Source organism: Toxorhynchites rutilus, chromosome 3 (genome assembly GCF_029784135.1).
Source record: "Toxorhynchites rutilus septentrionalis strain SRP chromosome 3, ASM2978413v1, whole genome shotgun sequence".
NCBI classification, from domain to species: domain Eukaryota; kingdom Metazoa; phylum Arthropoda; class Insecta; order Diptera; family Culicidae; genus Toxorhynchites; species Toxorhynchites rutilus.
This window is the reverse complement of record NC_073746.1, coordinates 185616106-185629906: the sequence shown is the minus strand read 5'-3', so window position 1 is coordinate 185629906 and position 13801 is coordinate 185616106. Positions and strand designations below refer to the sequence as shown.

The following is a 13801-nucleotide window of genomic DNA, read 5'->3' as shown; positions in this document are numbered from 1 at the left end:
AATAATTAGTATATATTACAAATTTTCTAGTGAATAATACCAATTCGTTAGTCATTATCGACCGTACTAATAGCGAATTCGTTTTTGTTCAGTTCCAACCTAACTGCTGTCAAAACGTTTTTTATCCACTCATTTTCAACCTAGTTTCACACTACCCAACAAACATTAAATCGCATAACAAGAGTATATATAACATCATATGCCCTAAAATTTGGTTGGCATATAATGCGCCTAACTGGCATATGCACGCAAAAGTGGAGGCCATATACATACATGGCAAATGCTTACCGAATTTGTTTGGATGAATATGCAACTTTGACCGGCTATAATAGCGACTTTTACCATACTCATATACGATTTATTACAGACATAGGAAAAAAACAAATGGCGCAAAATATTTTCGTGAAATGTTTATTATAGCCTCACGAATCGCCATTTTTTATATGAGTATTTATGTTTGTAGAAATAATAATTGTTTGATTGACTTGTGTTGGGAGTGGAATATGAATGTTTGAAATGGCACAGATTGATGTTTGGTGAAAATTGCAAAAATATATTAAACGAAAACTGTGTCTGATAGTGATTTTATATTATAATGGTTATTATTTTATTATAGAGTCAGTTTGGAACTAACCCAGTTTCAAAAACGAATTCGCTATAATTATTCGTACATTTTACGCGAGTAAATTGTTAAATACAAGTGTCAAAACATGTACCCAAATATCGCCCCAACTTTGATCCTGCTTTCGGGATTTCGGCCCAATGCCCAATTTATTGAAATTAGGATGCATACGTATTATTATTGAATTTTCAGTTCTTGCAGTAATTACGATGAAAAAGGTTATGTTTTGTTAATTTATTTCCATCAAATACAACTTCAACATACAAAATGTAATTGTTTCGGACTTGGGCACTTCTATGGACTCTGGTTTATGTTCATTTTCCCGCTTGAAGGATTTTCCTGCTGGATGATTGGCAAGTTGGTAATTGATATCTGCACTGGTATTTTGTTGCCGATGCCGTCTGGAGTTTTCTTAGCACAAGAATTGTTCCCAAAGTTCACTGGCACAATTATTGTGCAATAAATGAAATTGGCCGGCTGGAAACTTACAGATAAAGTTTACATAGCCAGCTCCCTTAAACTCTTTGAGTTAACCTAGAAAGAAAAAAAAAGACAGATTTCGTTTCATTCGAGGGAATGATAAGTACGTTCAAAATTTAACTAGTTTAAGTGATATGCCAATGGTTTCACCGTCGATGGGCGTAGGAATGTATTTTTTTCGAGTTTGAGTTTCAGTTGAATAAGTGTCAGTACAAACTGCGAAACAGCGTTCCTTTTGAGGGATGTATTCGATGTGGCCCAGTATTTCTTTCCAGCAAAAATAGCCTCGCGACCGAAAAGAAATATACAATTATAACTAAAATAAAACAAACTGCTTACCTCAGAATTGCATCGCTTCCACAAGGGAAGTGGCGACTACGAGCAGTGCACTTCACAGTTGTTCAGATATGACAACACTCCAACTAACGTTATCTAGTAAAATTTACTGATCTCTCGTAAGGATGTATATTTCATATGACATTTGCTTTAGGAAGTTTTGGTAAAATGTTCTTAAAATGCATTGACTACTAAGGATTTGGTAGCTCCAGTTACGAATGATTTCTCCTAGTGCACATGAAATATGAAATATTTCACAGACATAAATTTATATAGAATTTTGGTTAATGATAATCCTACCCTTAGAAAAATCCTCGTCGAAAACTACTAAATACATTTGGTAATGCAAAATTAGTAGAATGTACAATTTTTTTGTACATATTGTCAACAAACCCGCATCCCTACCAGAGATTAGTATATTTTACTCGATAACATTAGTAAGCTTGGATATTGTCATATCTGAAAATTGGTGAGAAAAGCGCGTATTAACCATTTTCATTGTTCTCATAAGGCAATACGGAGGTATAATAAGGATATAATTCTGATACGTGCATTTTCGGCGAGAAAATGTAGCCGATATTGGGCTTCCGAATCATGGTTCTGCTTGACATATGTGTTTATTAGTACGGTCGAAAATGACTATAGATTGGTAGTATTTACCAAAAAATTCGTTATATTTACTAATTATTTCTCTCAGTGTACACTCCCACTATGTGAGCATTCAATGTATTCATTGTAAATACATGTTTTGACAGCAGTTTCCTTGAAGCACAGTGTTGTTTGTTGGCTTTGAATGTACAAATATGGCGAAGAATTGTTGTTAAAATGTTTCGAATTCATCACTCCATCTCAAGTGGGAAGTCAATTTGAACAACCAACAAGACACCCTGGTAAGATCATATAGTTTTGTTCCGACTATGGTAGAAATTTGAATTGGGTCGATCCTGATATAACGAAACGTGTAGGATATGGGCGATGGTCCCAAATATTTCTTTATTGTTTACTATCAGTGCATTCCTTTGTAGTATTATATTTGTATAATTACTATGCATTTTGTATTATCTCTATATAAAAGTCACGTGTCACGATTTCAATGAAATTATGCGCAAAAAATTGTTATGGCGTGTTTACATTAGGGAGATCTATAGCTATAGATGGATTTATTCACCCGAAAATAGATGTCTGGATCAACATGTCAAAAGGGCCTATCTTCTTTGATCGATTCTCTTCATCTACATTCTCTTTCATTAATAACTAAGCAGTAACAGCATTTCCTTATGTGTTCGATGATATAAGAAGTGTGAAAGGGAATCTCGTTTATCAAACTACATGGCAAAACTGGAGTAATATCTGTCTGAAAGGCCGTGGTTATCGAAAGAGAAAGTCGACCAAGAGAATCGATCAAAGAAGATAGGCCCTTTTGACATGTTGATCTAGATGTATACGGGTGAGAATATATGAGGGGCTTAGAATGCAAGGGGTGTAAGTGACTTGATCGATTTCTCTTCATCAACTTTTTATTTAGTTAATAACTCAACTGCAAAAACGTTCCAATTTAAGTTTGCTATATAATCCGATAGATGCGGTTCTGACCTACCTTCCACATTGTGAAAAACTGTTGGGAATGTATTTGCTGCGAAGTTATGACCAAAAGAGAGAGTCGATGTAGAGAAATCGATCAAATCACTCACACCCCTTTCATTCACACAAACTTCATTCTTGGCACGAAGCGCACCGAACTCAAAACAAGTGAGCCCAAAATCAGCACGGTGCAGAATTCACATACTAAATTCCCCCTCATTCTATTCCCACACACACACATAAAATTATATCGCCCGTTTTGTCTTCGCTTGTTCTAAGCTAAGCAACAGCGCACCCTCATACAATCCGCATCAACAGAGAAAGCAACGCAGAAAGACTAGATTCGAGCTCGGTTTAAAATTGGGAATATAAGCCGGTGTATGGATACGGTGTAGTGAGGATGTTCGAACTCAAAAGCGAACCGTGTTGACAACAGAACATTTGAACTTTGTTTCGTTGTGCGTTGATTCGTCCGGGCGCAGGTGTGCGCATGGAGAGAGAGTTCAACTGGGTTATATATGATACCGAAAAAGGTTTACTCTTTCACATTCCCTGCAGGTCGGTCAAAATCTTGAACAAAATGGTGCATAAATTCATACCCATATAAATGAAAAAGATTCATCAAATGTAATGCTTAGCTCAAATCTCGAGGAAAGGATCGTCCGATTTGAGCCGTCTTTATTTTTTTTGTATGTGTCTATGCCCATAGATCAATGTTAAGACAAAAAAGTCACAGGAGGTTGTGTCCGACACGACCGCATAGTTGACGTAGGATTACGTTAGGCTGTCTGTCGCATGCTGATTTTGGAAATGTTTGAAAAAATATATTGTTAAACTCTTTGATAATGATCTGCTGGCCCTGAAAAGGGCCGTTTGGTTTGGTTGTTGGGTAGTTTTTGTTCACTTCACCAGTGTTATTATCGAGCTTCCGGTATCGGTGATAGAAAGTTGTTTCAGCTCCAATGCCCGTTTACGGGATGTGAGACACAACTCAATTGTTGACCGCTCAGATTCGATGCTCGTCTTGAATTTCACTGCTGCACCTTCACCATGTCAAGAAGCACGTTCTCGCACTTCTGACGGAGAGAGCGTGCCCGAAACGCTCCGCTCGTGATACTTGCTGCTGCCACTAGTAGTAAGTAGTAGTAGTAGTAGTAGTTTGCCGCTGCTTCTACTGCCATAGAAACTCAATGTGAGGCACAGCTCGCCTATTGACTACTCAGCTTCGATGCTCGCCTTGATATAAGCTGCTTCCACTATTGCTGCTGCTACTTGTTGTCCGTTCCACGTCCATTGTGAGAATGAATGATATCTACGAGTGCTTCCTCGTTTTATATCATTTGGTATGTGTGAACTACGCGCCTCCTACTTGCTTGCGATACAAATATTTGGCTTATCGGGCGCGAAAAAGCGAAGCGAAGTTTTAATATAGCTTTTAAAAGTATGATATCATAGCCCTTTTCATCATCGATGCTTTTTCAACAAATAGTCGCTCAATTGATCGAATACTTAAAAACAACGAATGTTCCATGATGAATTGAACGAAAATTTTAGACATTTCTAGCCGTTATACGACGGTTCCCTGTTAATTGCACCTGGTCAAAGAAAAAGCAAAACTTAACAATATTTTTGATCATAGTTTTACATCATTTTTATGATTAGTGGAAAACAATAAATTAAACTCTTTCGTTCAAAGCAATATCGATAGTCCTGAAAAGGACTGGTTGATTTCTCTGTTCATGTTCATGTTAGTCGGATGTAGGCAGTTGTTTACTTTTTAGCAGCGGTAGTTTTCTCCAAAGCCGTTGCTGCTTTCTTTGGCTTTGGCATCTTCGGCTTCTGTGCGTCGGTTTGCGTGGGGTTTCGTTGACACCACCACGGCGAGCTGAACGACGGGTAGCGTGTTTGATACCCTGCATGATGCCAAGAACACGTTCTCGTACTTCTGACGAAGAGAACGTGCCTGAAACGTTTCGCTCGTGATGCTTGCTGTTGCCACAAGTACTAAACCGGTTTCAGCAATCGTTGCTACTGTTTGCCGCTTTTTATGCTGCCATAGAAGCTCTATGTGAGGCGCAGCTCACATTTTGACCGCTCAACTTCGATGCTCGCCTTAAGAAAAGCCGCTTCCACTGCTGCTGCTATCCACTTGTTGTTGTCCGTTCCACGTCCGTTGTAAGAATGGATGAGATCCATTTTTTTTTTTTTGCATAAATTCATTTATATTTCTTATACGTTTTTGGTTAATACAAAGTTCTATACATTTTAATTGGCCAGCTAACGCTTCACATCTTTGTTCATCTTAATTTGCATAATAGAATGCTAGGTACTGTTTGTTTTTACTATATCTAATTTTTTTTTTTAATGATAAACATTTGTATTTTTTAATTGTTATAATAAAACTACCTACTTAACCTAAGACCTTAAACTACTATATACAAATTCCGTACAATTTCATGCACGGAAGAGGAGCACCTCTCTCCAAATTTTTGTATGACGTTGTCAAACTTTACTTCTAGGGTATCCAGACAGGCTCTTTCATGAACCTCCGTTGTTCTCGTCCAGGGTGACAAATTCAGTATGATTTTAAGAATCTTGTTTTGAACGCGTTGGAGTTTCAGTCTGTGTGTCCGGGCACAGCCCTTCCAAACAGGAACCGCATATTCAATGGCAGGATAGAATATCTGTTTATAGACAGCCATCTGATTCTTTAAACAAAGTTTCGAGTTCCTGCAAATTAAAGGATACAAGAACCGAAGTAAAATGTTACATTTGTTGACGGTTTTATCAACGTGAGATTTGAAAATTAGATGACTGTCTAATGTGAGTCCTAAATAGGTGACTTCTTTGGACCATTCAATAAGGGAGTCTCCGAACCGAATTCTCACGTTGTCAGTGGGAACAAGTTTAGGAGACCTTGAATGCGGGAAAAGGATAGTCTGGGTCTTCCCCGCATTGATTACAATTTTTCAACTTGCGTAATATTCTGTTAAAGCATCCAGACCGCACTGTAGTTTGCGAGTCAGAGCGCTGATTATACGACCCTTAAACATAATCGCGGTGTCATCAGCAAATTGAGACAGTGTTCCATCACCGGGAAGCGGTGGAATGTCTGCAGTGTATATGTTATATAAAATGGGCCCAAGGATACTTCCTTGGGGCACACCTGCATTTATGTTGAATTGCTCTGAACACACATTATACAGGGACACCCGGAATGATCTATCAGAGAGATAATTTTTAATTATCTTTATCAAATACATCGGAAAATTGTATTGATGTAGCTTGAACACCAGACCATCATGCCTACGTTGTCGAAGGCCTTTTCAATGTCCAAGAGCGCCATTGCTGTCGTCTTGGATACCGACTTGTTCCGCTGAATGATGTTAACAACTCTAGTGAGTTGATGTATGGTGGATCTTCCCTTACGGAACCCAAACTGTTCCTCAGGAAAGATACCATGTTCATCTGCGAAAGAAAGAATTCGGGATTGAATACACTTCTCGAAAAGCTTGGAGAGGGCAGAGAGTAAACTGATGGGTCGGTAACTCTTGGGGACAGAAGGATCTTTTCCCGGTTTCAGGACTGGGATGACTTTTGCTAACTTCCACACAGAAGGGAAGTAGTTAAGCTCCCAGCATCTATTTAAAATTTTTGCTACAAAAGCAAATGAGCCGTGGCTCAAATGCTTGAGCTCGATGTTAAAAGTGTTGTCAAAACCGGGGGCCTTCATGTTCTTTGATCCTCTGATAAGACCAATCAGCTCATCAGCAGTGACTTCTGACCCCTCCGGAATAAAACTTTCTGATCGTTCGACCACAGAGACTCCCTCAATGACGTCATGCTCGTGAGGACTGATGATGTTATGCCCGAGGTTGTGAGACGACACAAACTGTTGCCCCAACGCATTCGTTTTTTCTATGGGTGTTAATAAAATGTTACCTTCATGTGGACCTCCAGATGAGAAAAGCGGAGGCACAGGCTTTGGTTTCTTTTTTAGAACTTAAGTCAAAGACCAGAAGGGTTTCGAATGAGGAGGAATTTGACGGAGTTTATCACGAAATTCTCTATTTCGAAGCTCTCGAATCCTATCGTGGATTACCCTAGTCAGATTGGTATACGTTATCTTTTTGTTCCGATCGCCAGTACGCTGGTACTGACGTCGATACATATTTCGTAAACGAATGATGTGTTTGGTTGTGCTATCTATTTGGAGAGAGGTACTCACCTGATGTTGTTGAAGCGGAACCGCCCTGTCACGAGCTGTGGTAATCGCTCGTTGAAAGGATTCCAGCACCAGGTCAATATTCTCCGGAGAATCTAAAGGCTGATTGGGAGTGATGTTGTTATCAACAACATGTTGGAACTCGCCCCAATTTGCTCGGTGATAGTTTCGTCGGGAATGATTGGCCACCGTATCAGCAGAGGCACCCAACTTAAGCACCACCGGGAAGTGGTCGGATGACAGTTCCTCGAAGACGAGTGGATCCTCGGAAATGGCCATGTTGGTCAGGAAAATGTCCAGAATAGAGTGAACTCCCGATCTGGAAATTCTTGTTGGACTGTTCGGCGCCAAGATATTGTAATAACCACTCTCCAAGTCCTCCGCAAGGATGATCCCGTTCCGGTTTTGCCTTCGGTTACCCCAAATCGCATGCCGAGCATTCAGGTCTCCTGCGATGATGTATTTCGCCCGCCGCCGTGTAAGCTTGGCCAAGTCGTTCCGTAGCAGTGCGGCTGAACCGTCCCTGATGTTGACTTGCTTAGGACAGTATGCCGCAATGATGATGATTGGCCCAATCGATGTACGAGCCTCGATACCGATGGCTTCGATGGTTTTGAGCTGAATGTTCGGCAGCAGGCGGCAGTCGATGTTTCGTCTCACAGCAACGGCCACTCCCCCTTTATCTGCGCTGGTGCTGTCGAGTCTTAGGAGCCGAAACTCCGGAAGAAAGATGTTGATTTCCGGTTTAAGGTGCGTCTCGATCGATGTTGCTATCTCCTTGTTATTGAGGAAATCTAGTAGCTCGATATGCTTGCTTCTCAGCGAGCAAGCGTTCCAATTTGCAATGCTGACAGCTTCACGGGACATATTTGCTAATCAGTGAATAAGCCGCTTGCAGCTGCTCAGGTATAGTTTTGCAGGTACGCATTATTGTGATGACTTCTGACACGAGAGTTAGCATCTCCTGTGTGGTGAATAGCGTACTGTCCGTGGTTGCACCAGCGGCCACATCAGCGTATGACATACGAGGGGTGGAGGAGTGCCCTTGATTCGGTTGAGTGGCAGCAGCTGCGAGGCGGGGCTGTGCTGAACGACGATTGCGGACTGCTTCATCGATTTGATTAGTAGCAGGAGATGTATTGGTGTTACGCTGACTGTTGAGGGGAAGCGGGTGTAAATTTGGGACCTGATGGCGTTGCTGGAAAGCTGGATACTCCGCATCCGAGGTAATCGGTGGTGGACGAACGTTACGCTTGCGTCTACCAGGCTGGTTGGATGTTGTCGCCTTTTGTCGGATGGTGATGAATTCAGCTCGCTTAGGGCAGGATCGGTTGGATGCTTGGTGTTCACCGTCACAATTAGCACACTTCGACTTTTGGTCATCAGCCAGACCACAGGACGCCGTGGAATGATTCCCAGCACATTTACCACAGCGAGCCTGCATGTAGCAATTTTTGGTACCGTGTCCGAACCTTTGGCAGTTCGTGCACAGTGTGACATCTCGGTGCTGGGGACGATACAGCTCCCATGATACAATGACGCGGAATAAATCACTGATGTTTTTGAGCGAGCTGATGTTGGTGGTGCCCTTGGCGAAGTGTACTAGGAACAGCTGGTTCCACGTGTTGTTGTTTGGGCGACGAGTCATCGCGAAGACGTTCTCCGGTTTCAAACCAAGATTGGACAGCTCAGTTTTAACTTCCTCCGGGCCGACAGGCGGTAGTCCACGTAAAACCACCTTCAGAGGTTTCGCCGCTTGCATATCGTGTGTGTAAAACTGCACGCCTTCGGTTTTCAGGTAGGCCCCGACTTGTTGATACTCCTTTAGGCTGGAGCATACGATTTTGATGCCCACGCTACACAGCTTGAATCGCGGCTTGAGATGTTGTTGGGAAAGCTCAGACTCGAGTTTCACTAAGTCCATCCTAGATGTGAACAGCGGGGGAACGCGCTCCTTTTTGATGACGGCATCGTTGCTTCCAGTGTCCTCTGGGAGCACCGAATATTGGTTGGTCTGTAGCAGCTGATTTGTTTCTGCATCCGCTGGGGCAGCGGACTGAGTCCGGACCTTTTTCGAAGGGCCGTCTGTGGCTGAAGTACTGGAACGCTGACGCCCCATATTCCTTTTCTTGGCGATATCCACCAAGCACGCCAAAGCGTGTGACGACGATTCCACCTCCAATGCGGGTAAAAAAAAGAATGAAAAAAAACCAAAAATTAAAAACTACCTGTCTTTAGCTATAAGCGAGAGTGGAAAAAATCACGTGTTGTCGAAACGAATGACATACACAGAATGACGGATGAGATCCACGTATACTCCTTCCTTTTATATAATTTGGTATGTGTGAAGTAGGCGCCTCCTACTCGATTTCCATGCAGCTTGCCGGTGAACGAACGAATCGGACGCGAAAATAAATGACGTCAATTTCGACCAATCAGGACTGGGTATCTCTGTTTGGATAGGGGTTGAGATTTTCCAATTGTTCGATAGTTAGTTACATGATAAATACTATTTTATTCAATGTGAAAAATTGTTATGGAGTGCCGGAATCGTTTGATGCAAAAATCTCACCAATCCATCATGAAATGAATGAGTAATAAGCGTTTGAAATTGGACATTTTTGACGACGTGATCAATTTTCGTTTTTCCATTTGTACCCCAATATGTTCCCGAAAGACGAACGAAAATTTTGGTACGAAAATTGCAATGGATTTTCAGTTGGAAAAACACAATCCTATATCTTAGATCTTCTATATCAGGAGTGGCCAAAGCGCCGACTTCGGGCGACTGGTCACCTGCGTAGTCATTGCAGCGACCCGTCTGTCTGACATGTAGTTTTCTTTTCTTGAAATATTCGTGTACAACGAGAGTGGCCGTTTTTTAGAGAACATTGCCCTAAAATGAAAAGTTACTGTTTTGGTACGTCACCGTCTATCTTTTAAATTACAGGTAGTCCGCAGTGCTGCCAAATTGAGCCATCCCTGTTTTATATAAATTAAAATGGATCGCTAAAATAGAAAAATTCGGAAAATTGGATTCTCATATGCCCTGTTAGAATCCATCGAATTTCGAGTTGACGGAATTGTTTTTCATGTTGCGTTGATGTGAAGCGTAAATGGTGATGAATTGTCAGGGAAAGTTGGTGATGGATTGTTAGAGAAAGAGAAAACTCTAAACGGTCAATAAGAATACCAATTAATGAATAGTTCTAGGATTGAACCCATGATCGTGCTTAGTAAAAAAATGTAAATGTTCGAATGTTTTCATATTAAAAGTCTATGTTAGGCGAGACGAAGTTCGACTTGTTTATATCGTGGAAACAAAAGCAATTTGAGGGCATATTTTTGTACATTGGATAGTCCTTCAATTATCAAACATATTGCAAATTGGCATTACTTTTTACATCTTTGCAGCTCAAAACCATAGATCAAAAATATTTGGACCATTCTGAGACCAACCAAACATTCATCAGAGAGACCATGATCGATGCAGAAATGATTGATATTACCGACGATTTGGAAAATTGGATGGGTAAACTGCCTCCCGAGTTACGAGCAGTACCAATCATCAATTTAGCCATACCAGGTTCTCATGACGCCATGTCCTATGGCATTAGAGACAAAGCACCAGTAGCACCTGATGCAGACCCTATCGTAGAAACATTGAACAAAGTGATTCCGTGTGTGGTGAAACGGTGGGCCGTTACACAGCGGTATGATATCGTGGAACAATTGCAGAGTGGCGTACGGTATGTATATAGGAACTATGGCATTAGTGAATCATGTTCTTTCCCAGCTTCGATATGTTATCTGGGTTATCTGTTAACACCATTCTCATTCAATTGCGCAGAAAATGATTGATAATTTATACATGTCCATTTCCATAATGTTATCTTGGTGTAAATTGTTTCTTTATTGGACCTCATTTTAATGCATTTGTGCTAAACAAAAACAAATCCGACTTCATAGCTTTGTCGATCCTTTCCAAATAACATGATCCCATCCTACATATTGATATTATTGAAACCTACAGAAAAAAAAACACAAGAGCAACCAGATATCCCTATGGGACTCATTATTTACTATATTTATTCATCCAGATACTTCGATCTAAGAATTTGTATGAAAAGACCAGAGAACAAATTCTATTTCGTTCATGGATTATATTGCGATGAAATCACGGAACCTTTGGAACAGCTGAAACAATTTCTCCGTACCCATCCGAAAGAATTTGTTGTACTTGATTGCCAGCATTTCTACCTTTTTAATCCAACTGATCACTGCATGCTTTCGGCAGAACTAAACCGTATTTTCGAGAAGAAAATCTACTCACGCAACGTTAACCAACTGCAGGACTGCACATTAGAATCAGCTACGGCAAATGGGCAGCAGATTCTAATCGTATATAGGAGTGATGCATGTGTCAATGATCGATTCTGGCTCAACCAAGACTGGCCAACGCCGTGGCCTAATGAGATTAATGTTAAAAAATTACGCCAATATCTTGATGAATCACTCGTTCATCGCAGCCCAGATACCGGTTACGTTTCCCAATGTGTGTTGACCCCGGACATCCAATACATAGTACCAAGATTCATGTCTTCATTGCGAACAACGTGTGCCAAAGTTGTGGAGAAAAAAATGATCGACTGGATTAAATTACAAACTCCAGGGCCGTTCACTGTTGACGAGAAACCTAGATCAAACGTATTCCTTGCGGATTTCATTGATATCGAGAACAGCAATTTCTGTAAAGTAGTTGTGGGGTTGAATAAGAAAATTCTTGAACAAAACAGTAGCAAGCAAGGTTCTCCTTCTAAAAGCGACGATTAAATAGTTTTCAGATAGGTTCTAATGAAAAAAGACAATCGGCAATGCCTTATTCAAACTATGTTTACATTGAATCAGATTGCATGGTATGTCATTCCAAGTTGTAAAAATATTTGTAAATTTGTACTCATCATGTACACATCTGTGGAAAAACACCTACAACTTAGCACAAGCACAATTTTTCTGTAGGTATGTAATTATATAATAGTTTTCGTTTCTGATTAGAAACTCAGTGCTCAATCCTATGTAGACTCTTACTGTCCAACTTTTCATCTGATTGAAATTAAGTATTCAAGAAATCCAATTTCTGTTTTCTCTATGACATACAATGTCAATTTTATTTACCGTAAAAGGTGCTAAACCTTGTCAAAATTATCATTTTCATTTCTTATAGCGATGCGAGTTTTCATCTTAATAAAATAGGACCACACATATGTCAGCTACTCGGAGGAGTACACTTGATCGACCTTGAAGTATTATAACTTCGTTAGATATTATCTAAACTTTTAGTTGAAAGAAAAACTTGACAGTTTCTTTATTCAATTCTATAGTATAATTATTTAACCTATTCGTCTATGAATTGAATATATGCGTACTGTTCATCCAAATGGTCTACTGTTAATATGCAAACTTGTGATACTAAAATAGTATATACAAATAATTGTTTTTTTTCAAAAATGAACATAATTTATTCATTCATAGAACTGAAACTGTAGCGAATTACTGACAAGATTTGCATACAATCAGACAAATTTTACTATGATATCGGACTAAACTTAGAATTAAACAAAGATTAAAAACGTAAAAAAGTTAGTAATGATAATGATTTGAATGATAATGTCTCTACCGTCCGATCAGTATTAAACCTTGAATTGTAAGAAATTGAAACAAACAAAAATATAAAATACTAAATTAGGTCTAATCTAATTTCCACTTCAAATCTACGGTTATTAAAGTTCAAACACATGGGTGTGATAATGGAATGTTGATGTGCAACACAAATGTATTACTGTTTTAATGTGGACCGTTCAAAGCGAGATATAACTCACAAAATTCACAATTGACGATAGACAGCAAAACGAATTTTTGTGAATAAACATTTTTCGTGATTGATTCATTTCAAATATCTGGTGAAAAGTTAAGAGTTTTGCTTCCTATATGCTAAAACTACCGAAATGATCATGTTTTTCGTCGTAGCCAAGATAATTCCGATAAGTCTTTACGTAAAGCCGACATTCGAGAAAAAAGAAGAAAAGAAAAAAAAGAAAGTCAGTCAGATAAGTTCTGCCTCCGCCTGCGAATGACGGATCTATTTGGCAGCATGTCCGAAAAATAACCTGTAACTATTGAGAGCCAGAGCAGAGGATGCAGAGCTCCTATGGAGGATGATTATAATAGCTATTATCCATGGCTATCACGTAAAGAGAGAAATACCCCTAAACCAAGCAAAGTTCACAGAGACGTCATCAGGGTTTCAGGTAAAGAGTCGATTATACGCGGTGAACCTTTACGAAGCTTGGCAATCTGGCAGTCCCTTTACCAAGCAGTACAAACTCAGCGGCTACCACAAGGTAGGTTTAGGAACTTCGATTTTGCTTTGTGAAAAAGATGGGATTCCGATTCTCCCAAACGAATCAAACAAGGGAGCAAAACTAACGCAGATCGCAAAACAGCGTGGAAACTGTTTAACAGAGCTAAAATTACTTCGGACTGATCTCAATACAGAA

General features: G+C 40.0%; 1 protein-coding gene across 1 annotated transcript; it reads left to right on the top strand.

The window, feature by feature from the left end:
• Nucleotides 1-2168: 2168 nt before the first annotated feature.
• Nucleotides 2169-13211, top strand: LOC129778487 (PI-PLC X domain-containing protein 3). Its single transcript, XM_055785404.1, has 3 exons — nt 2169-2328; nt 10659-10993; nt 11345-13211. The coding sequence occupies exons 2-3, from the start codon at nt 10725-10727 to the stop codon at nt 12075-12077; spliced, it is 1002 nt and encodes a 333-aa protein (XP_055641379.1). The 5' UTR covers nt 2169-2328; nt 10659-10724; the 3' UTR covers nt 12078-13211.
• The last annotated feature ends 590 nt before the right edge of the window (nt 13212-13801 follow it).

Excerpts from the sequence above, each read along its gene's own strand:
- LOC129778487 (XM_055785404.1), top strand. The coding sequence starts at position 10,725 with ATGATCGATGCAGAAATGATTGATATTACCGACGATTTGGAAAATTGG. Across the intron at positions 10,994-11,344 it reads CAATTGCAGAGTGGCGTACG|ATACTTCGATCTAAGAATTT; the intron begins GTATGTATATAG and ends TTATTCATCCAG.